The sequence below is a fragment of the Manihot esculenta genome, chromosome 1, assembly GCF_001659605.2.
Source record: "Manihot esculenta cultivar AM560-2 chromosome 1, M.esculenta_v8, whole genome shotgun sequence".
Classification (NCBI taxonomy): Eukaryota; Viridiplantae; Streptophyta; class Magnoliopsida; order Malpighiales; family Euphorbiaceae; genus Manihot; species Manihot esculenta.
In genome coordinates, this window is record NC_035161.2 from 41,927,767 (window position 1) to 41,950,428 (window position 22,662).

The following is a 22,662-nucleotide window of genomic DNA, read 5'->3' on the forward strand; positions in this document are numbered from 1 at the left end:
ATTCCGTTATAGATGGATCAATTAAGATCCTTTGCTTTTAATGGCGTCTTATGATAGATGGTGGAGCTCTTTTTTATCAGAATTACTTGCCCTGTGTTTGTAGTTTATGATGTGTTCTTTCTGTAAATTCCATGTCTGGACCTGATTTTTGTGCCTTGTTTCTCTAATAGTTGCCAAGAATTTGAATAATATTTGGTTGTTTATTATGATTTATTTGGTGTCTAAAATTGCCAACCTGTCGAACCCTAAGCCTATGAGCACACTTCTGGTGGAATTTAAAAAGGGATTAGGGCACCTTGAAGGGTACTTTGGAGTTCATGGCTCTCGTTTGAATTGGGTTATATGGGGATCATATATAAATTCAAATATAGCTGAATGTCTAATCACTTGCCTACCTGATTTACCCAAGCCTTGCTCAGGCATGCTTTTGGTACATCTGGATGATCACGTTGACATTTTCAAATTAATGTAGGTACATGGAAGCAGAGAAGAAGAAACACCAAAAATCGAAAACAGAAAAAATTTGAACTTTCCTGGAAGTGAACAGATAAAATTTGGAGATGTTCAAATTCCACGAAAGTTGGTTGTCGTTCCTAAGGTAGCTCAAGTGTTGTCTGATATTTACAGGACAGTCTATTGACACAGCAGGCCAGACTAAGATGTTTCTGTTTTTCTGCAGGTGCTGAAGAATGCCCCAGATGCTTCGCGAGAAAGGATCCAGTTACAGGCTATTGATGAATACAGGAAACACGAAGGATGGACCTCCAGACCAGGGCTTCAAATTCCTACTGTGGCTGCTGCACATTTGTTGTAATTTGTTAGAGCCTAATATGAGCTCTGATATATAGGGTCAGAGTTGTTAACATACGAAGCGGAGCCTAACGATATTTTTGAATCCTATGTTATTCTGTTCTAGATATTGGTCTATCTGCAAAAATTCTATTGAAGTAGAGCAAAAACGTTGACGTAATGAGGTAGTAATTTACTTTCACTTGTTAAAACTTAGCGGTGAGCAATCTGCTCTTCAATTTCCATGACAACATTTGGTTGGATAAGATATATAAATAAAAAGAAAGACAATTTGGCAGGTAAATAGGATCCGAAAGTATGGTAATAGATGTATCTTTTAATACAGAAAGATGGGGACTACTCGCTTGCGTATATTCAACATTTATGAGCAGGTCATCGGTATTGCACGAAGATGGAGACCTCCATCAATATGAAGTGTGAACATAGTCTTATAAGTTACTTTTCTGGTGTCATCAGCCAATTTAAAGCGGAAGAATCGAAGGAGGGCCATTGACACTATCTTCATCTGTCGATAAGCAAAGTCTTTTCCCAAACATATCCGAGGGCCAGCCTGCAAGTTAATGCATAATGAGGTACCGAAAATCACACTGATGTTTGATGAACTATGTTTGCAACAACTAAATGAGATAAACAGTGAAAGAGAGATCACATGAAATGCTGTGAATTTAAACGGCGATTCAGGTTGGAAAATCCCATTGTTAAGCCATCTTTCTGGCCGAAAATCCTCAGCATCCTCTCCCCAAATATAAGGCATCCTCCCCATGGCATAGGCCATGTAATTTAATCCATCGCTCTTTCTCATCCTATGCCCATCAGGAAGAACATCATCTACTTCTGCACATCTCCCATCCTTCAGTACATTAAGAAACTAATGTTAACAATATTAAATTATTCTCGGTTTTGCACATTATAATGGACTTAAGAGTCAAATTTACCACAGGAACTGCAGGGTATAGCCTCAGGGTCTCTGTCAATGTCGCATGAAGATAATGCATTTGCTCCAGTGTTGCATCAGTTATTTTTGCCATGAAATCGTCAACTTCAATATCATCATCTTGACAACCACCTGTGATCTCTCTCACTTCTTGTGCGACTTTTTCCTGGACTAGTGGGTTCTTGCAAAGCATGTAGAAGAACCAGGAGAGAGTATTTGCACTAGTATCTTTACCAGCAATCATAAAATTCAGAATAATATCTCTCAGATAACGATCATTCATTTTCTCCCGATCCTTCTCGCTCTCCACCAAAAACCTGGATAGTATATCCTCTTTGACATTCTTTAATTAACAGAAATTTTGTCAGTTTTGATCAACAACTAATAAACCAAATTAAGAAAAAGATCAGAAATTTGCAAGAAATAGACCTGACATCGTTGCTCTGCAAACAGCTCCCTTCTGGTATGGATAAGATAGCTCACAAAGTCATCAATGATTTTGATATTCTTCTTAAGGGAAGCCTCACATCCGATGTTGAAAAACCTTTTGATTTTCCAGAATGGATCCACAAAGCGCCAATAGATCATGGCATTCGACTCATCGAAGGCCTTCATAAAAGCAGTTCCCTCTTTGTTGGAACCCTCCAAGCAATTTAATTCCACTCCAAATCCCACTTTGAATATGGAATCCAAGGTGCATCTCATCAGAATATCCTACCAAAATATAAGAGAAACATAAGTTCATTTAAAAAAAAAAAAAAAAGTCAACATAATCGCAAGAAAAAGAGCTAATTTCATCGACCCACTTGCATATCAAAAACCCGTTCAGCAATCGCAATCTCGGATATGAGTTTGACCAGTTTAGCACCATTTCTTCTAAAAACAGAACAGCTAAAATCCCTAAGAACTCTGGTGGAGAACTCAAAACTAGCAAGCTTCCTCTGTTGCCTCCACTTATCTCCATCTACAGCGAATATACCTTCACCAAAAAGATCAGTCATAATTTCTTGATTATACTTCCCTTTTGAATATTTGTCGAAATTGGTTTTCAGCACATGCTCGATGTTTCCTATGTCAGTGGTGTACAATTCGCTCTGCTCAGGACCAAGTAGCCGAAAAGTCCTCTGTTTTTTGGCCACTTCAGTTTGGTGGTCGTAGAGATTGTTGAAGTAAAAGAGCTGGCTAAATACTGTGCCGTCTATTGGTGCGTAGTTTGGGTTCTTTATATCTTTGCCTGTGTAGAGCTTGAGCATGAGGTGCAAGAAAGATATGAAGATGATAAGAAGTGGGATTGCTGCAAAGATGAAGATGGCGAAGAGGGTTTCCATATTCCTATCCGAGTGGCAAAAAATTTAGAGCATTTCATTGTTGATGGTAATATAATATATATGTCTTGGAAAATGCTGGAAGTTACCTTGCTGAGAGTGAAATGAAGAAGAGAGACGCCAACATACAGACAAAAGAACATTCTTTTAATATCCTTTGCCTAAGGAGGGAGGATTTGGTGTGGGTAGAAACTAGAGAGCATCACGTTGATGGGTACTCTGTTTCAATCATAGATAAAATATTATTGCTTGATATGACAAGATAATAATTGAGCCGTCCCATGCAGTGATGCTAAAAGCTTAATCGCTAATCCAAAACTTAAAATTAGCTTATTGGTTTACTGATTATTAATAATTTGACAAGATAAACAATTAATAAGTATATTGGTCTATTCATGCAATAAATAATTAGTAAATTTGCTTTTTCACTTTCAGGGATGTTTTCCTTTTACCTTGGAGATGGCAGTGTCGTAGCATAGCCGCTGAACAAAGAATAGAATTTGAAACTATATGCAAAACTCACAATTCCATTGAATGAATGAAATGGTCAAATGCTCATAAAATAAAGATTATAAAATTCATCATCATACTAATCATAATCAAACCCATTTCTCATTAAGGAGGAGAGAATAAAAATGAAAACCAGGAAAGTAATAACGTTGAATGAATTTACATTTCATACTAATCTAAGAGGATGGCTCAAGCTTCTCCAGGTTCTCCCCTGAAACTGTCAAGCTTGAATAAACAGCCTTTTGGATTTGATGGCGGCCAGGTTATGTCAATAATTGGTGCATCATCCTTAGCTACCACAAAAGAATTCTTGGAGTTACTTGAAGATAAAATTACAAAGAGATATTTAAATATCTCAATATATAGCAATTAACAAGGCCAGGTTAATTATTAACATGAAATTCCTGATTTTCCGAGAGACCAATTAGTTTTAATAAATTATTTAAAGATCTAAATTTTTTGTAATAATATTAATAATAACTCAGACTTGAAATATTAAAATACATAAATATTTCTTTAAAATTTGAATTAATAAACAATTATACCATTATTTTGATGGAGATATACATATATATATTAAATTTACTTAAAGTAGTTACTATAATTCCATAGCTCCACCATTGCATTTGGGTTTTCAAAATTCACCACATTGCTTGAGCCTAGTATAATAGCTTACTCATATAGATGATATATTAATGGCCTTCTCAGTTAAATTTTTACATTCGTCACTGCTCTCTAGAATTCAAGACTCTTAAAAGCGTTAAAAAAAAAAAATACACCTAAGCGTAGGGGTGAGCAGTATTCGGTTCAAACCGAAAAAACCGACCGAATCGAATTGATTTAAAAATTTGGTTCGGTTTTTTATATATTTCGATTCGGTTCGATTTTTAATTTTAAAAATTTCGATTGTTTCGGTTCGGTTTTGATCAGAAAAAAACCGAAAAAACCGAACCGAACCGATTAGTAATAATAATATGTTTTTTCAATAATATATAGAAATTAAATCATATTAAAATTAAAATATTTTAATTAAATTTTAAAATATTAAAAATAAATTGTAAAAAATAAAAAAATTATTAAAAATCGAAACCGATCAAACCGAACCGAATCGAACCGAATCAGACCTGTTCGGTTCGATTCGGTTTCTGACCAAAATCGATTCGGTTCGATTTTCATAAACACTCAAATTTTGGTTTTCGGTTTATTCGGTTCGGTTCAGTTTTGAACCGAACCGACCGAATGCTCACCCCTACCTAAGAGCAATGCCTCCTCCCCTCTGGTACCACCTAGGAGCTTTGCAAGCCTTGGATGTAAGTTGCTGCTAGACGAGTTGGGTTTCATACTTTTACATTGTAGAAAGACATGCAAACTGCTTTTTGATGTTACATAATATTCGTTCAAAATAAATTATGAGCTGTCACCACAAGACAAGAGTCACGTGGCAAGAAACTGATAAGTGGGAAATATGATCTCGCCCTAGGAAAGGAGACTGAATACTTTAATATTCGGTTTGACAATAAGATTCGTCCTTCCCCAACGAGTAGAGTCTTAGCATAGGGTTACTATTGTCAGACACACCCCAATTTCGTCTGAGATCACTGGATTACTAACTCATTAGTTAACAATATCCTTTAAAAGCAGCCGGCCACATCATCGCTGGATTCACAAGAAATATTATGTTTATCTCCATCCTCTTGCAATATAAAAGGAGAACTACTACAGAGATAAATGTGAGCTATCTCTAATACTACTCAAACTCTAGTAATCCATCATGTTCTCTCTGTTCTTCTAAACATTTATTTGAGCGTCGGAGTAGCTGCTGTGAGCATCCACCATCGCCTCATGTTTCCTCTCTTGCAGGTTCTAGCCAATCGCAGCTCAGTTCTATTCTGGCCACGTCATCAATCTAATCTCAGCAACATCATTTGGTTCTCGAGAAAAATCCATTAAGCTCGCTTCTAGATCACGTCTGATTCCCTATCGTCTTTCCTCACTCAAAATGGTCGAAAGCCCTACAGCTGCTGAAAATATCGCTACCAATGAGGGAGTTATCGTTTTCTTTGTCCCAGATAACTGGGAGAATACGCCTCTAGTGATCAATGAAGTAGATCTTAATAATTTGAATAACAAGCAGATACTCCGGTATATCCAAAGGTTGCAAGCCACTTTTGGGCAATATAAGGCCCGATAAGAGACGTCTAAGATGGAATCCGGAAAAAAAGATGAAGCTTTCGTATATACCCTCAAGGCCCAAATGGAAGTGGTTAAAGTGGGGCATAAAGGTAAGTCTGAATCTAAAGATGAATTAGATGAGGTTCCGAAAAGAGTGGATTGGAAGCTAGTACGGGCCGTAAGAAGATATCAAAGAGAACATAAAGAAGATTTTAGTTTGGATGAGATTTCACCTCTTTCGAAAAGAATACTGGTGGAAACTTTTCCCGTTAAGTTCAAGTTGCTCGGTTTGGATAAGTATGACGGAATGACAGACTCCCAAAGTCATCTAGCCATTTTCAGGACGACTATGCAGCTTCAAAATGTAAATGATTTTGTGTTATGCCGAGTATTCCCATTGACACTCACGGATTTGGCTCAAAAATAGTATCAACACTTAAGCCCAAGTTTAATCCAAAACTTTACACAGTTTGCTACAATATTCAAATTCAGATTTATCACTTGCATACCTTTAAAAAAACTTTTTCGAACTTGCGGAAGATCCGCTAGGAAAAGGGTAAGTCTTTAAGGAGTTTTATTTCCCGTTTCAATACTAAAGCCATATAGGTAGAAGAGTTGAATCATGAAATAGTATGTGAGGTGTTGAAGAAGGGGACCCGTAGCGTTAAGTTCATAGATTCCTTAATAAAAAACCCAACAGCAACATACCAATAGCTAATAGATAAAGCCCAAAAGTATATCAGATTAGATGATGAGATTCAGACACTAAATAAAGACAAGAAAGCGAGTCAAAAGTTAAGCCAAAAGTCTGAAAAACAAGCCTATAAAGGGGACCACAGGAGCTACCCTATCTCGCAAAAGAAAAACGAACAGAGTAAATATAAGAACTACATCTCGTTAAATGACTCACGAACTCGTATTTTGATATGGATAAGAAAAAATGATAAAGAAATCAGGCGATCACCCAAATTTAATCATGAGAAGGCGGACAAATGGGATAGGACCAAATATTGTCGCTTCCATGAAGATCATGGCCACACAATGGAAGAATGCCAACAATTAAAGGACAAGATCGAGAGGCTCATAAGAAATGGCGCCCTCCGAAAATTCATGAGAAAAAGAAAAGAATGACAAAAGTCTGAGTTTGAGGAAATAACACATGAGATGACTCCTGATAGAGAATCTGTAGAAGTCATACATGTAATAACAAAAGAAACTGATGGGGTATAGATAAGATTACAAACTTAGAAAGGTGAGGGACTTTATAAGTTTGGGGAGATGGATCTGATTGGCGTTAGGCTTTTTTAGAGCGTATCGTTTAAAATTTTAAGCTTAGGCGGCCCGGCAGGTGTGTCATGTTCAAATCCAAGAAAATGTGGATTTCAAAAAACGAAAACCCAAAGGGAAAAGCTAATACTTGATCTCAAGAACCGGAAGAGGCAATGGTCCTTGCGAGACTTCTTGTAAAGGACTCTTCAAAGAGGCTTCCCCTTCAGAAGATCATGGATCATCCACGGACAATCAAGAATGCAGATCCTATCGGAATCTCCAAGTAGCATTGTCTAAGTTCTTATGTAATGAGATTTTGGGTCTAATCTTACTTGGGCAAACAGAAGTGGCTTCGCAAGTTGATAAGCTTAAAGATAGATGTTTTTTCCCTGCTTGGAAACTGAACCTTCCGACGCATATCTAGCTCACTTCTGTTCAAATTTCATGTCCACAATGTGTCCTCCATTAAGCGCTTTTATTTGTACACTCCGGACATCTTCATCCGTGGTTAACAATTGGCTTTGGACCTTACCGACCTCAATTAGTTAAATTTGTTAGTAAATGAAGACGTTAAGCAATTTCAGAGCTTTAACTCTGTAATTTGTCCAAACTCCATTGCTATTTAAAGCCTAAAGGCAGTTTTGACTTCAGTGAAATTGCTGGGTATATTTAGAACAATAATGTGCACGTGCTAATTGCTATGAAGATTACTTGTGAAGTTTACATTCATTTGTTATTAAGAACAGCAACAGGCCAGCATTCGTGTTTGGGTTGACTCCTTCCACAAGGAATTCATTCTCTCATTAGTCCAAATATATTGGAAAATATTTTAATCCAATTGAAATATTATTTTCATATATATTTTTTAATTTCCATATTATTTCCTTGTTCATCACAAAGCAATGTGGAGAAAAAGTAACTATTTCAGCAAACACTTTAATTAACCATTCAGCCTCTTACATAGTTACAGAAGTCAAATTCTCCACCAGCTATATAGAGAAATGGTTCATTGGTCACGGGTTACATGTATTCATATTAGATTAGAAACACAACTTAACACATACTAACATCATACATAAGGTGTAAGCTAAGAAGAGGAGTCTCCATTTTCGCAGGGGGCGATTATGGTGTTGCTGATGATGGTGTCACTGTTATTGCTGATAGTAGTGTCACTAGTAGTATCATTAGTCCCAAGTTGATGATTTGCAGATAATGAGATAGAGAGAGTAGTGTTTAAGTTTATACCATCAGCCTTCTTGAGCAAGGTAGCAGTTGTGGTGGAGGTCTCAGGAGTGGCATTGAGTAGAGCAGGTGACTGGGAAGCTTCCATAGGCTTCTTTGCACCTCTATGCATGTGAATCTTGCAATACTTCTCACCAGGAACAACATCTCTGCGGCATCGCCACTTCTTACCATCTGTTCTTCTGCACCTCCCCGGTTCAACATCTACATAGCTTCGGTACAAGTATGCGGTGCCACAACCTTGAACTGAAAAGAGACCAAAAACAAAAAATCCAACTTTACACTAATCTACTAAACAAGGTATTCTTAAATCTGTCCAAGAATGACTAATTGTTCATAGCAATAATAGGACAGATTATTAGGCAACAAGAAGACTTGGTGGTGGCTTCACTAACTAGTCAAAGCATCCTTCCATTCCAGTTGAAAAGCACTCTGTTCCGGAAAGGAAGACATATGGGAGGTGTACTGCAATGAAAATAACAATGTAATAGATGGGTTTTCTTCATTTTGCATTTTAATCCCAGATCTACCGAACAACTATGATGGCATTTGATTTATGGGACCTTTGGGCACCTATAATCAGATACAAACTAACGACAGCAAAATGTAACTAGCTTCTCTTTAATTGGCAAGGAAAACAGTGTGGAGGGTCACTAATTCCTAGTATTCTCCCACCAGACAATCAAAATACGGTTATTTGAAGAATCCTACAAAGATTTAAGAATTATTTTCATGATTCATTTAGACATGTCAATATAAAAATAACTTCCCAAAGCAATTTCCATCTTTATCATACTTGTACTACCTTGAAGAACACTCTTTGGTGAGAAGTTCAATCCTTGAGATGTGACACCTTTGGCATTTTTGAAGTTTCTGCTGCTGTTGCCTTCATAAATCAGATTCTTCAGACCAATACTGTCGCTACAGTTGACATTCCTATCAGCAAAACTGTTTGTCTCGTGATTGTACTTACTTCCACCCTTGTTACCTCCTGTAGTTGCTGTGGTGATGGTAGAGTCCGTGGGAACACTGCTGGTGATCATAATTGCATTGGCATTTAAACATCCAGATATGCCCCTGGGGTTCCAGCTTGTGCTAATGGCTTTCTGGCCACTAACCACAGTAGCAGCTTCTGTTGTACAACCAATGATTTGGGCATTAGCGCTACTGCAGGCGGTGCCATAGTTCTTATGGCTTATACCAGTGTTATTTGAGAGAGTTGCAGCAATTGAAATGGAATTACTGGTGCTTGGATTCTGTGATGTCTTGCTTGGATTTTTCAGTGATGTTGCATTAGCAGTGTGCATTTGAGAAGCTTCCACAGGCTTTCTTGAACGCTTACGGCCTCTGTGCATATGCTGCTCACAATACTTATGCCCAGAAACCACATTTTTCTTACACCTCCATTTCTTCCCATCAGTTCTTCTACACCTCCCTGGTTCTGGGTCCATCATATTTCTATAATCAAATTCCTGAGGACTGTATCCCTCAACTGAAACCACCAAACCAAGAAAGACAACAAATAAATAAACTTTCTTTCGCTACTAAAATCAAAATCCCTTTTTCAAATTTAACCAGACAAACAATTTCAATAAACATTTACCCATCTGAAATTTTATACAAGCAAGAAGAAGAGTATGGAAGAGTTACAGCTTGGATATGGTCCGAGGATTTCACCATTAACGGAGCCGGACGACGAGTCCACACTCTTCCAAAAGGGAAGTACAAGAGTGGAAGGCACAGGAAGTCCTGTGGCTATGTACTTGTATATAATCACTTGTCGCTGAAGCTCTACCAGCTGTGCCTCTGTTAGCAGAGCCTTCCCGTGTCTGATCGAGGGGCCACGATCATCATCACCAATCCCAATACACAACTTCATCGATGGTGATGCTGCTTCTTCTTTTACCTGATCATCATCACCCTTCTTTACTTCCGTCGCCAGCGTCCGTACTTTATCTTCACCCTTACAGGGCCCACTTCCTTCAGAAAGAAAGAGGAAAAAAAAAAGAGCAAACAAAATTCATGCTCTGAAAAAACTGCTGGATAGACATTGAGAATCTACAAGTTAGTCATGAAGCTAGAAAAAGCTCAAGAAAATATTAACTGGAGGCAGGGCTCTGTGGATGTATAGCCCCCATGACCATGTCGATTGAAGACCAAAGAACTCAGGAACAAGAACAGGGGACGAATGTGTTATTTTGTTCTCTTCCAAAAAGTGGAAATCAAAAGCCGAAGCCAACGCCTGTTTCTTAAACAAGGCGTAATGAAAGCGGTGGCAGTGGCAGTGGCAGGTTTCTGACATCCTCAGCCTTTTCTTGCTTGCTCGCCGAAGGCCAAACTGCAAAGAAAATGCGTGCATCTTAACCTGCATGGGGGATGAACCCCCACTCGAATCTCTAGAGCGTGAACCCCACGATTTTGTTTGCCTGCGCGAATTGACCAATTGCAATTGCTTTGCTGACATCAGTGCTTAAAATGTACATCCACGCGCCTTACCAGTGTGATGGATTTGGACGGACAAACAGTGCGCAGAGGATGACACGTTAAATGGCCTATTCAGTTAGGTGGGCCTCCTTATCTGGCTTTAATTAGTGGGGGCCATTTATGAACAGGTGGACATTGGTAGTGGGCTACTGGGTGGGGAGTGTCCTGAGGTGATGATGTTTCAGTGGGTTGACTAAAAGAAGAGGCCCATTTTATAAGCCTCCAATGATCCATTTGAACCTAAAGTCCCAACCCAGTTCATGCTTTCATTTCTTTTTCTTTTTTTTGAATGAAAATTTATATAGTATATTCTATATGTATAAGCCGTATTTAAATAAGTAAACTTTTTTTCATATACATATTTTCTTTAATAGAGCCTATATTTTCATTTCATAGATCTATTAAATGTGTACTTTTAGTTATTTTTTTCATTTAATAAGATAATGAAAATTAAAGGTAATTTATGAATTAATAACAAAATATGGTAAAACCTCTAACTTCATCTTTTGTTAATAAAATATAATTTTTATTGAAATGGATTGTTGTCATTCTAGTTTGGGTTGTTCATAGCACTTTTATATCTCGCCGTCCCTCAAAATGTAGCGTTTTTGAAACTATTTGGGTTTGTTCTATCTTGAACCTTTTTTCTTTAGTTTCTGGACTTGTTATACTGTTTTTACTTGATATATGTGGGTTTTGGTACTTATCTGCTTTTTGTTTTCCTTGCATGCCGGTGGTTTGATATTGTTCGTGTTGGCTTTGGTTGTTGTCCTCAGCGCTCCATTCTCTTTGATTCTAGAGATGAATTAGGTCTTAAGATTACTCTTTTTGGTTTTAATTTTCCTTATTTAGATTTAATTGGATTCTATCTTTAGATTGATCTTATTTATTTGATTTGATTTTTTTAGACCTTTAATAAATTTTCTGCCATACCTCTTGTAAATGTAGTTTATTTATGTGATTAATAAAATAAAAATTATATTATATTTGTTTTATAATTTTTATTTTTTAATTGTTCATCTATATTTTTATATTATAGTAATATATAAACCGATTATTATAATTTTATTTTTTTAATAAATTTATTTTAATATTTAATAAAATTTAATATTTTTAAAATAAATATAATTAAAAAATAAATAAATAAATTATATTTTTTAATATATGTAAAAAAATAAATCTAAATAATAAATACTTTTAAAAAAAGTCCAAACAATTAATAACATAATTATTCATTAAAATATATATATATATAACACCTTACATTCTTTTTGTGAGGAAGCAGAGTACAATTAAGTGTTTTAATGTATAATTTTATAAAATAAGATTTTTTTATAATTTTAATAAATTTTTTATTATTTACAAATAAAATAAATTTTTTTAAAACGTGAAAACTTTTTCAATCCATCAATTTAGTATATTAAAAATGAAAAGTTTCTAAAAATTTTATTTTAAAAATATTCGCTTTCTCCTAAATACAAATTTAATATCTTTAAATTTAAAAACCTTCCATTACCTTCAAACGTTACGCAAATCAAACGTAAGAACTAACAGGAGACCGATGAGGGAGTAATTTGATTATATATTTATCATATGAGGTCTGAAAAAAAATACTAGTTACTGAGTTGTTAGAATTTACTGGGGAATACTAACCATATCCCGACGTCGTTTAATAGATTGAAGCCGGTTTCGCTTCGAAATCAAGTCCTCTCTAGTATCTGCTGTAAACTGAGTTTATCGAATCGAACGCGTGGGAGTGGAACGTAGCACACGACTAGTAGACTTCCATGGCGGCCGAACTTCCTCCTGTCACTGTCTCCACTGCCACAATCCCATCTTCAGTTCCGCACGAGAAACGGTATCGTTCCATCTTCGACACCCCAACCAACTTCTTCGATGGTTGCCGCTTACTGTCTCCCTCCGCAGATTCAGTATCCGAGGCCCCTGAGAATCCCACTATCTTTGCAGCCTTTGAGGATACCAATGATGAAGAAGAGAAGGGTTCCAGAAACGCCGTCGTAATACCTAGATGGACCTGTAATACCTGCAAGGCCGAATTCGAGTCGCTTCAGGACCAGCGCTCCCACTTCAAATCCGATATTCATCGAATTAACGTAAATGTCTCCTCTCATTGCGAATGTCTATTATTCTTTCGCTTCTTCAACTTCCATTGCCTTTAATGTCAAAATTGACGATTGTCTGGAATTCCACAATAGACTACTTCTGTTCCCAATCGTTTCATGGTTTGCCTTTTCAATATCTGTACTTTTCATTAAATTAATTAGAGGTTATACGTGTATGTCCTCGATGTTTGGTTTCAATTGCTTATAACTACTTTAGATTAACTTGCGTAGTTTGAATTCCTGGGGACATTCAGGAACACTTTTTTTTTTTTAAAGTAGTTGAGCAAGATGGACATTCAGAAACAAGTTAACATATTGTTTGGAAGGAAGCTTTTTCAACTTGAATTTGTGTTGTTCGAGACAGGAAGGTTTTTTAAAGCAGGTTTTTGGAAGTTTATTTTCAATCAGCAAATTAGTGGGTTGAGAATGTTTTCTCAGTGAAACCTCTAAATACCTTAAAAATATTTTAGTTACTTTATAAAATCTTGCTTTAGAAGACTTTACTTTATCCCCTGCCAAACAAAGTGAAATGTGGTAGTATGTCAATAATAAATGGTGTACCATTACTCCCTTGTATTTACCAAATACCAACAGGGGAATCTAAAATTGTTCACTTGAGGACCCAGGTTCGAGCTATTGGGAATTTGGGATTGAGGAGGGCTGCTTTGTAGCCTGAGCATTGATATTAGAAAAGTACTAATTGAATAGAGCTGATACTGTTATATTATTCCGTTCTAATTTTAGTGTTTAATGCATACTTCAATATTGATCTCTTCAGTTTAAATACTTTGTGAGAGCTTTCCTCAACTATGTACATGGCTGCCATTTTCATCTTTCATGTCTTTTTTTTTCTTAGTCATTATGTTATGTTCCATGTTTGGTAAATTTCCTTATTATAAGTGATTACAGGTTAAGCTAAGCCTTGCTGGGAAGGATATTGTGAATGAGGAAGATTTAGATGAGTTAACATCTGATTCTTTCAAAGATTATGATATATCAAGTATATCAGGATCAGAAGATGAAGCTGACAAAGGATCCTTCCCTCATGGTGTTATGCAAAAGGGATCAATTGAAAGTATTAAGCAGAAGCTGTTCATACGTCTTCACACTGGAGATAGAGTGTCACTTTGGAAGTGTATGCTTTTGAATGATTTTGAAAGCATTTCTTATGAGAATGATAAAAGAGATTCTTTTGACTTTGATGGGAATGTGCGATGCCTTAAAGAGAGTGAAGTGATTGAAAGATTGAAATTTCTGATTCATGAGCCTAGGGATAAGACGTGTTTGAGGATTATATTGCTTGCAAGTGGGGGTCACTTTGCTGGCTGTGTCTTTGATGGTAATGCGGTCGTGGTTCACAAAACATTCCACAGGTCAATATATCTTCATTTCCCTATATTTACTTTACTTCTATCCTAACTTTGGTCTTATCTTTTGTTCTTCATCATTGTTCAGGATTAGGATGAAAGAGAAACTTCTTGACTAAATTTTGTGTTTTGACTTTTTCAAGAAAGTGAATAATGTCTGCACTCTGCAACATAGAATTTCTGCGTAGGGAGTAAAGAAACCCATGCATATGTTCCTGATATCTCAAACTTCTTTTAATTCAGGTATGTTGTAAGGGCCAAAGCTGGTAAAAAACAGTCAGCAAAAGATGCAAGTGGCAAGGCCCCACATTCTGCTGGAGCTTCACTTCGACGGCATAATGAACTAGCTTTAAAGAAGGTACCAAATGTTCTTTTGGTTGATTAAATGTGCTTTGGAATTTAATATTTAATCCTGGACAGCTAATTATCCCAATATAAGGAGTGTGCCATTAAACTATGCGGTATTTTAATTTATCTATTATCCCAAAGGGCTTTTGCTGGTGTTTATTCAAAAGACTTCACAGTAAGTTTTTTTTTTTTTAAATAAATTTTAGTACATGAATTTCTTGGAAGTTTAATATCATTCACTCACTTGCTTAGGATATTCAAGAACTACTTTCTGCTTGGAAGCCTTATTTTGATGCTTCCTCCTGTGTTTTCATTTATGCTCCTTCAAGCAATCGTCAACTCCTGTTTGATGGAGATAAAGCATATTTTAGCCATCAGCATTGTTTTGTTCAAAATATACCACTAAATGTTCGAAGGCCCACTTTCAAAGAAGCACGGCGCATATATAACCAATTGACACAAGTTGCCTATGAAGTAGATGAGGACTTTCCATCAGCCAGCAAAGAGGAATTTGAGTTGAATGATACCTCCATTCCTCATGGCAGCCCAGACTCCAGAAAGGAGGACTTGAAGGCCTGCACCGACTATAAAATAACTACTGAAGCTTCTTCAAGTCTCAAAGACTCTGATTTCTTGTCTATGTCAACTGAAAGAGAAAGTGAAATCATTGGCGTAACAACACCTTTGCATGAAGCAGCACATTCTGGCAATGCTCATAAAGTATTGGAACTGCTAGAACAAGGTTTGGATCCTTGTATAAAGGATGAAAGGGGACGGACACCCTATATGCTGGCAACTGAAAAGGAAGTCAGGAATAATTTCAGACGCTTTATGGCCTCAAATCTTGATAGGTGGGATTGGCATGCTGCTAAAGTACCTAGTGCATTGACAAAGGAAATGGAGGAATCTCAAGCTGCGAAGCAGGTCATACAACTGTTTGTTCTTTGAAATTTTCTTTTTTTTGTGCACCTTTTACTGGTTAAGTTTAGGATTAGTTGTTTGATTTGCAAGTTCTATATTCGACTATTTTTTCTTTAAGTAGGTGTTAGAATTGGTGATGTCTATCAGACTTGTCCCAGCAATAATATTGGTAATCCATCTGCTACAAATCAAGACTTTCTACCTTTTCAAGTGCCTTTGAAGAAGGATGTACATTTTGTGAAGACATTAAGATGATAAGCTAAAGTTTAATGAATTTAGTATATAATCTGTTTTCTATTAAATATAGAAATATTAGAGCATTACAGACTAGTATTTATGGAGGCTGGAAAATTTTTAGATAAGTTGTAATTATTAAATGGGAGTATTAATACTTCTGGAAGAAATGAATAAGTATTAGTCAGGTTGATTCACAGTTAAGCAGAATGGGCTTATCCAAATTCGTCTTAATATAATGTAACTAGTTTATTGAATATTTATGGTTCAGGCAGAGAAAGATGCCAAGAGGAAAGCAAGAGCGAAAGAATTGAAGAAACTGCGTAAAGCAAAAGAAAAAGCTCAGGCATGTCATTGTATTTGTTGTTTTTAGCATTTGGGAAGTTTGTTTTGCAGTTATCAATGGCTTATTTAAGCTACTGTCATTAGTTGGCTTGTCCCTTTCCATAAAATTTTGTTTTCAGCACTCTTGTAATGTGATGGCAGGCATCTACATCCGAAAACTCTATTGCAAACGTGGATATCAAGGGACAGTCTCAGCCTTGTGGAGCATCACAACCATCTAAAGAGGTTGGTATCTTCTTTCATTTTAATTATACCTTTTAAAGCAAACTATAGGTTTATGCTTGTCATGCATTGAGAATAAGAATGATTGTTCACAAGGACTATCTGTTTAATGCCTTCTTTTAATTTTAAATTTGTTAAGTGCAATATTAATGTTTTAAACATTTTTTTTTCCTTTCTTTGGATATCCCTTCTGACGTGTAGCAAAACTTTGTTGTGCATCTCTTTTTCCCTGCCCAAATGCACACTCACATAATTTATAGGCTCCATATAAGATAATTAAAAGAAAAAATTCCCCTTTTTTCCCTGTTATTATCTAGGAGGAATTGAAGAGAGCACAGGCAGCTGAGAGGGAAAAGAGACTGGCCGCTGCAGAGAGGAGAATGGCTGCAGCTGCAGTTCTAAATTCCCAAGGCAGTGGCACTACCAGTGTTGTTGTTAACAAGGAACAACCCAGAAGTGGAATAACAAGTGATATATGCTGCTCGTGCTGTAATGCATCATTGGCGGGTAGAATTCCATTTCATAGGTATAATTACAAATACTGCAGCACAACATGTATGCATGTGCACAGAGAGGTCCTTGAGGATGGATGAAGTAAATTCCTTCAAACTTGTATTCTTTGTACTTTTTTGTTTTGTGGGTACTTGCATATTCTTTGTAATTTGAAGGTTGTTTTTATCAAAATTTTATGACTTAACATTTAAAGAGGTGCATGCGAAATACGTTCCTAGAATAAAGCTCATTCAATTTGTTAATGGTGAATGTGGTGATGGGCACAATTGCGACACGCAAGGAAGTGAAGGCCAGCCGTGGGTTCCGAGTCTCCAGTAATCTGTCCAAGCCCACATAGTTCGACTTACTGACATTTTTTAAAGGAGAAGGAAAATATAATGAAAAAAAAAATTTTTTTTAGTAGGTAAAAAAAGTAAAAATACATTTATTTTCCTTTATTTAGAATGAATATAAATTTGAAACTGGTATGTAACTATGTATACGTGACTTTTCAAATTACAATACATTTTTTTTTCTTTTTAAATTTTCTTTGTGAATCAAAGGGAAGATTATTGGACGAAAATATAACTTATTTTTCTTCTATGATTTACTTTTCCTGGAAGGACATTCCATTGGAACAGAGCAAATCCTGGAAAGGAAAGCCCTGGAATTAATGGTGACAGAATATTGATATTAGGAGCAGGGGTAGGGAGGGGACAATAAAAAAATTGATGATGAAGCCCATGTTCAGTGATGAGCGTGTTCAGACAACTTCTCAGGTTGCTTCAAATTACTCCCAATCAGATAATGCCCTAAGAATCAGAACCTTGGAAGATGCAGAATCAAACAGCTGACGTTTTACCTTGTGAAGTTGTTGGAAGCTGGGCCTACAGCAGTACTTCTGTCCATAGTAAGAACAAAGCAGAGACAATTGTGAGAATGCCTCAGAGGGCTTCATTACTCTAATTTTCAGGTGGCTGAGATTCAAAGTACATCAGCTTCTGAGGTTGTAGCTGGCGGAGAGAAAAACAAACGCGGGTTACTATGTGTGATTAGTGGGATTGTTGCGCTAATTGAGATGAGTGGAGTTGTTGCTTCTGAGTTGAAGGAGCTGTACTTAGAGTGATGATCACGATACAGAATGTGCCGAGTAAATCAATTTCAGGTGAAGAGACTGAAGATAGCAGCAATATTTACCTAATGGGGGTCAAAAACACGACACCATAGATGGAGATGAAGAAACACAAGAAGGTTCTCTTGGATAGCAGGCGTTTTCACATTACCAAAAAGCATGTGAACACCGTTAGTTATATAACCCCTGCTCTCATCTTCCCCACTGTTATCAGCACCTAAGCCAGCAAAGCAAGGTCAGGTTTATTACGGAGACAGAGAGAGAGATTAATATACTTGCTATAGTGGAAAATTACTCGGACACTTGGGATAGTAGTCTTAGTAATTCGAAACTGTTTTTGCCCTGAGAATCCAGTGATTGAAGCTAGTTTTCATATGATTTTGCCTCATTTCAAGCCTGCAATTTTCAGAAAGAAAGCAAACCTACATCCTCCTGTGAAATAAAAAATTTTACAAAAATTTAATTCAATTCATTTTTTTTAACAATTTTCTTATTTAAAATAACAAGGTATTATTGTAGGTGAAGGGTGGATGATAGTGGAAGTGCTTGAATCGGCATGCCATCACTAACTTCCACCAATTATCATTCAGTAGCCACTTGGTTTTTATTTTTTGATGAATCAAGTCCCAAGGATCCTTTGTTAGTTTCCAGTTTCCATGGCCTACCACTTATTTATCATAATAATAATTGTTGTCGTACTGCTACTGTACCCCAAAACAATTCTCTGAATGTCTTTCTATCTAACATTGTATAGTTGGGCCACTCTGCTTTTGCAAGTCACTGTGGGCACTACACAAAACATTCATTTCTTATTTCAAAATTCCTAGGAATTTAATCAATTTTAATATTTTCATTTATTTATGTTTAATTTTTTATTTAAAAAGATAAAATTTATGCATAGAATTGTGTAATGTAATTTAATTTAATTTTTATAAATAATTTATTCTAAAAAATGAAAACATAATAATATCTCTATTGTGTCCCTTCAATCCCAATATTCCAAATTAGAAATTAGATCAATTTTGAAATTAGAAAGACTTTGATTTCATTGTTGACCATATACTTCCGCAGTAGGCCTGGTACCTACGAAGCAGAAGGGTAAAGGCTAGTAGTCCAACCCCCCATCAAATCATTTCTATCTTGTATTCAAAGACTCCATCATCAGATTAAACCTCAACATTCATAATCTATCTATACTTCCATTAAAATTACAAATAACACATAAATTTAATTTAACATCTATACATCCAAGTGGCAAATGAGGGAGCATGTGAAGATGAAGCGGCTGAGCCTGAGAAGGGGGGGGGGGGGAGGGTTTGGACAAAAACCCACTATGCCTCGGCCACCATCATCATGATAATTACTTGATGATGAGGCCAAAATGCGTTTCCCTTTCCAAATAAATGAGCATGCCCTTCTACTCAATTACACTTGGACAAAATGGACAAAAGCATGAACCTAACCACATTGACTCCCTCTACTATTTCTCTTCTCTTTTCTTTTCTTTTCTTTTCTTTTTTTCCCAAAAAAATCCATCTTCTTTCCCTCTAGCCATTGATCTTCACTTGCTTCTTTCTTCTTCCTTTCTCCTAGTCCCACATTGTCTTCTTACACGTGATATGTGTTTTACTAAGATAACAACTTAATCCTATTTTATTAAAAAAAATAATAATAATTTTTAAGATTTTTAACTTAATTAAGATACTATTACTAAAATATTATAAAAATTATTATTTTAATTAATTACTATTAAAATAATTATGAATTATTATAACTATTAGTATTTGTTCGAAATGTAGAAGAAAGAGGAAAAATGTGGAGGATTAACTTTTAATCGCAAATTAAATGAAATTATATATATAAATTTAGAGAAAAATGAATTTGATTATGTATAAATTTAGAGAATGCAGGGAGACATTTAGTTAAAATTGTATTTTAATTATTAAGAATAAATACATTAAAATCATGATAAGTTTTGTGGTTGTAATAGAGCTGAGATAGTTTACTGTGATTAATTGATTGCACGTGATCTTATCTGGTGTATAAGGAAGTGAGATGCTTCCGGACTTTTTTGTAATGTCATTTTTAGATTTGAAATAATTAAAGAAACTGGCAGTAGGAAGCAAGTGCAGCACCAAATCATGTTTAACAAATTGTATTTTCAGATTAATATTGCAATTATTGCGCATAATGAGCAATAGAAAAAATGGAAAAGAAAATCAAATTGGATAGATTTGGACGCAACACCTTTCTCCTCATAAACAATAACACTTACTTTTCAAACTTCTCCACGTGTTTGGATTGGGGATTAATATACTGATTTTTTTTTTAAATCAATTTGTTTTTTTATGATTAAAATAAAATATTTGTGAAAATTTTTAATAATTAAATTATTTTTTACCAAATAATATTATAAATTAACATCTTGTCAAAGTTTACATTTCATGAGAGTGATTTAAAATGATTTAATCTTTCATCAGCTTAATAGAAACATAAACATTTGATTTATGTATAATTCCTATATATATATATAATTAAGTTGAGCGAATGGCACGTTAAGGGTTTTTCGGTATTCCATCTCAGTTTGGACTACAGGTGAATAGGATTTATATAGAATCAAAAATTTTATTATAATTATTATAATTTTCACAACAATTTAATATTATTTATAAATTCAGTATGTCTTTTATTATTTTTTTTAAAAATAAGACTTAATTTGATGTATAAATTAAAAATAAAAAAATTTACTATTTAATTTTGAGTATTGTTATTATCAATAAGTCTATCTCAATATTTTTAAAAATTTAAAAAAATATAATAAAATAATTACTTTATTATTTTTCATTAAAATAGAATTAAAAATAAATTAAAAAATAAAAAAAATATTTTAAAATTTAATTTTATATTTAATAAATTTTTTATTTTTTAAATATTGTGATTATTAACTTATTAATAAGTGAATCACTATATGTTTTTAAAATTTATTAAAACGTTTTTTTAATAAAATAAAAAAATAAAAAAAAATAATTTAATTTTTTATTATATTTTTAACAGTAAAAATAAATAAAATCTAATAAAATAATTATTTTATTGTTAAAGATAAAAAGTGAAAATATTTTAATAATTTTTTAAAAAATAAAAAATTAACTTATTAATAATAATAATATCTAAAAATTAAATAATAAATTTTTCTTAAAAACATTTAATTTGTTCTCTAATTAAATATTGAGTTTAACTTTTACCTATAAATTTTAAGTAATTTTTTTTATTGCATTATTAATAACCTTAAAGTATTATCTTGAGTGAAGAAAAACAAATCATAATATTTGTAGCTCTATAGGTTTTGACTTGTTAGGTCCACTAAATCTTAACTGTGATGAATGATAGAAGAACTTAAGCCATTAGTGTTGACTTTTTTATTTTCTTCTAGTGGGTTTCTTGTCAAATATGGTGAGCTTGCTTATCTTTTGTTACAAAACTAATTATTACATGCCCCATAGCCATAACGAATACGTGTTGCACTAACTACTTTTATTTGGATTTTTTTTTTAATATAAGCTTAATTTTAGATAAGAAAATTCAAAAGATGAATAATGATATTAATTAAGAAACAATTTCTTTTTAGAAGTACAATATCACAGCATGTATTTGAACCAAATTGTAGTGCAAACACAATAAATCAACAAGCTGGATGTTGTCTCCTAAAAGTTTATCAACCTTTCTCCTTGTTTTCTTTTTTTCTTTTTCATCTAAAACAACCTAACTCCTGGGGTGAATGCAAGAAAGGCAGCTTGAAACCTTACAAAAGTTGATAATGCCTTCACACTGATCGATATTAAATGTAAGAGACAACTAAATGTTTTCTTTGTTTTGGCAAATTAGGATATTTAAGGCAACTACTAACTAGAATACAAGACTCTTAATCTATTGGGAAACTGAAAGGGAACTTTTGAAATTCAAAAGGTGACTTAACTAGTTGTAAGACTATTGTGTTGTATGGTCCTATTCCGTTTGACAATAACCAGTACTCAAGTCCCCCACCTCCAGCTGGGTGCTGCATACTACATTTTTTAAGATTTATTTGGTTCAAATAGTATTTTTTTAAAAATGCTTTCAAGTAATTTAACTACAATAGTAAAAGTAAACTATTTTTCATTCACTGATTTTTTTTTTATTTAATATCAATTAAATAAATATAATTTTTACTTTATTTTTAATTTTAATTCTAAGTGAGTTATCCCAATTCAACAATGTAATAAAAAAATAAAAGAAGGAAAGAAGCCCTTTTCTTCCTTAGTCTTCTTGCATTCTCTCATCTATTGCTGGCCATTGCAATGATGAGTCCTTTTGTCATCATTACCTTGAAACAACCACCCCCCCCCCCCCCCCTCTCTCTGTTCCATTTTCTTTTCATATGCAGATACAAACACATGATCTCATCTATATATAACACTCTTTTTTTCTCATGGCTTCTACGGAAATTGCTTCATCTTTTCATCCCCAATCCAAAAGCCCATAAACAATTTTGCGTCACTCTCCCTTCTCTCTACATAGATTCTCTTCTCTTTTTGTTCCCATAGAGACAAGAAGCGTAAACTCCAGAGGAAGCAAAAATGTGGACGAACTCTTCAGAACTAAGCCCATGCAGCTCCTTTTATGTCCCTTTTAGTAATCGAAAGTCATCAAGAGGAAGCAACCTTCCACTTCGCCGGTTAATAATAAGCAGGTTAAT

The 22,662-nt window shown here is 34.7% G+C and overlaps 3 protein-coding genes across 4 annotated transcripts; 1 reads left to right on the forward strand and 2 right to left on the reverse strand.

Annotated features, from left to right (window-relative positions):
- Nucleotides 1-1,065: 1,065 nt before the first annotated feature.
- LOC110620844 (cytochrome P450 704C1) lies at nucleotides 1,066-3,206 on the reverse strand. Its single transcript, XM_021764768.2, has 5 exons — nucleotides 2,551-3,206; nucleotides 2,174-2,458; nucleotides 1,746-2,087; nucleotides 1,460-1,660; nucleotides 1,066-1,360 (listed from the first exon to the last, which is right to left on the reverse strand). The coding sequence occupies exons 1-5, from the start codon at nucleotides 3,070-3,072 to the stop codon at nucleotides 1,172-1,174; spliced, it is 1,539 nt and encodes a 512-aa protein (XP_021620460.1). The 5' UTR covers nucleotides 3,073-3,206; the 3' UTR covers nucleotides 1,066-1,171.
- Nucleotides 3,207-7,925: 4,719 nt separating this feature from the next.
- On the reverse strand, nucleotides 7,926-10,561 carry LOC110622727 (growth-regulating factor 9). Of its 2 annotated transcripts, none has more exons than XM_021767338.2 (4): nucleotides 10,367-10,561; nucleotides 9,940-10,242; nucleotides 9,068-9,754; nucleotides 7,926-8,508 (listed from the first exon to the last, which is right to left on the reverse strand). In XM_021767338.2, the coding sequence occupies exons 1-4, from the start codon at nucleotides 10,404-10,406 to the stop codon at nucleotides 8,108-8,110; spliced, it is 1,431 nt and encodes a 476-aa protein (XP_021623030.1). In that variant the 5' UTR covers nucleotides 10,407-10,561; the 3' UTR covers nucleotides 7,926-8,107. The 2 variants fall into 2 exon arrangements, with proteins under 2 accessions (XP_021623030.1, XP_021623024.1); XM_021767332.2 differs by having other exon boundaries at nucleotides 9,913-10,242; nucleotides 10,367-10,560.
- Nucleotides 10,562-12,400: 1,839 nt separating this feature from the next.
- Nucleotides 12,401-17,011, forward strand: LOC110615997 (ankyrin repeat and zinc finger domain-containing protein 1). The gene is made up of 7 exons (XM_021758292.2): nucleotides 12,401-12,860; nucleotides 13,779-14,242; nucleotides 14,480-14,594; nucleotides 14,837-15,508; nucleotides 16,011-16,085; nucleotides 16,226-16,309; nucleotides 16,624-17,011. Exons 1-7 carry the CDS (start codon nucleotides 12,534-12,536, stop codon nucleotides 16,897-16,899), a joined length of 2,013 nt encoding a protein of 670 aa, XP_021613984.1. The 5' UTR covers nucleotides 12,401-12,533; the 3' UTR covers nucleotides 16,900-17,011.
- Nucleotides 17,012-22,662: the final 5,651 nt, after the last annotated feature.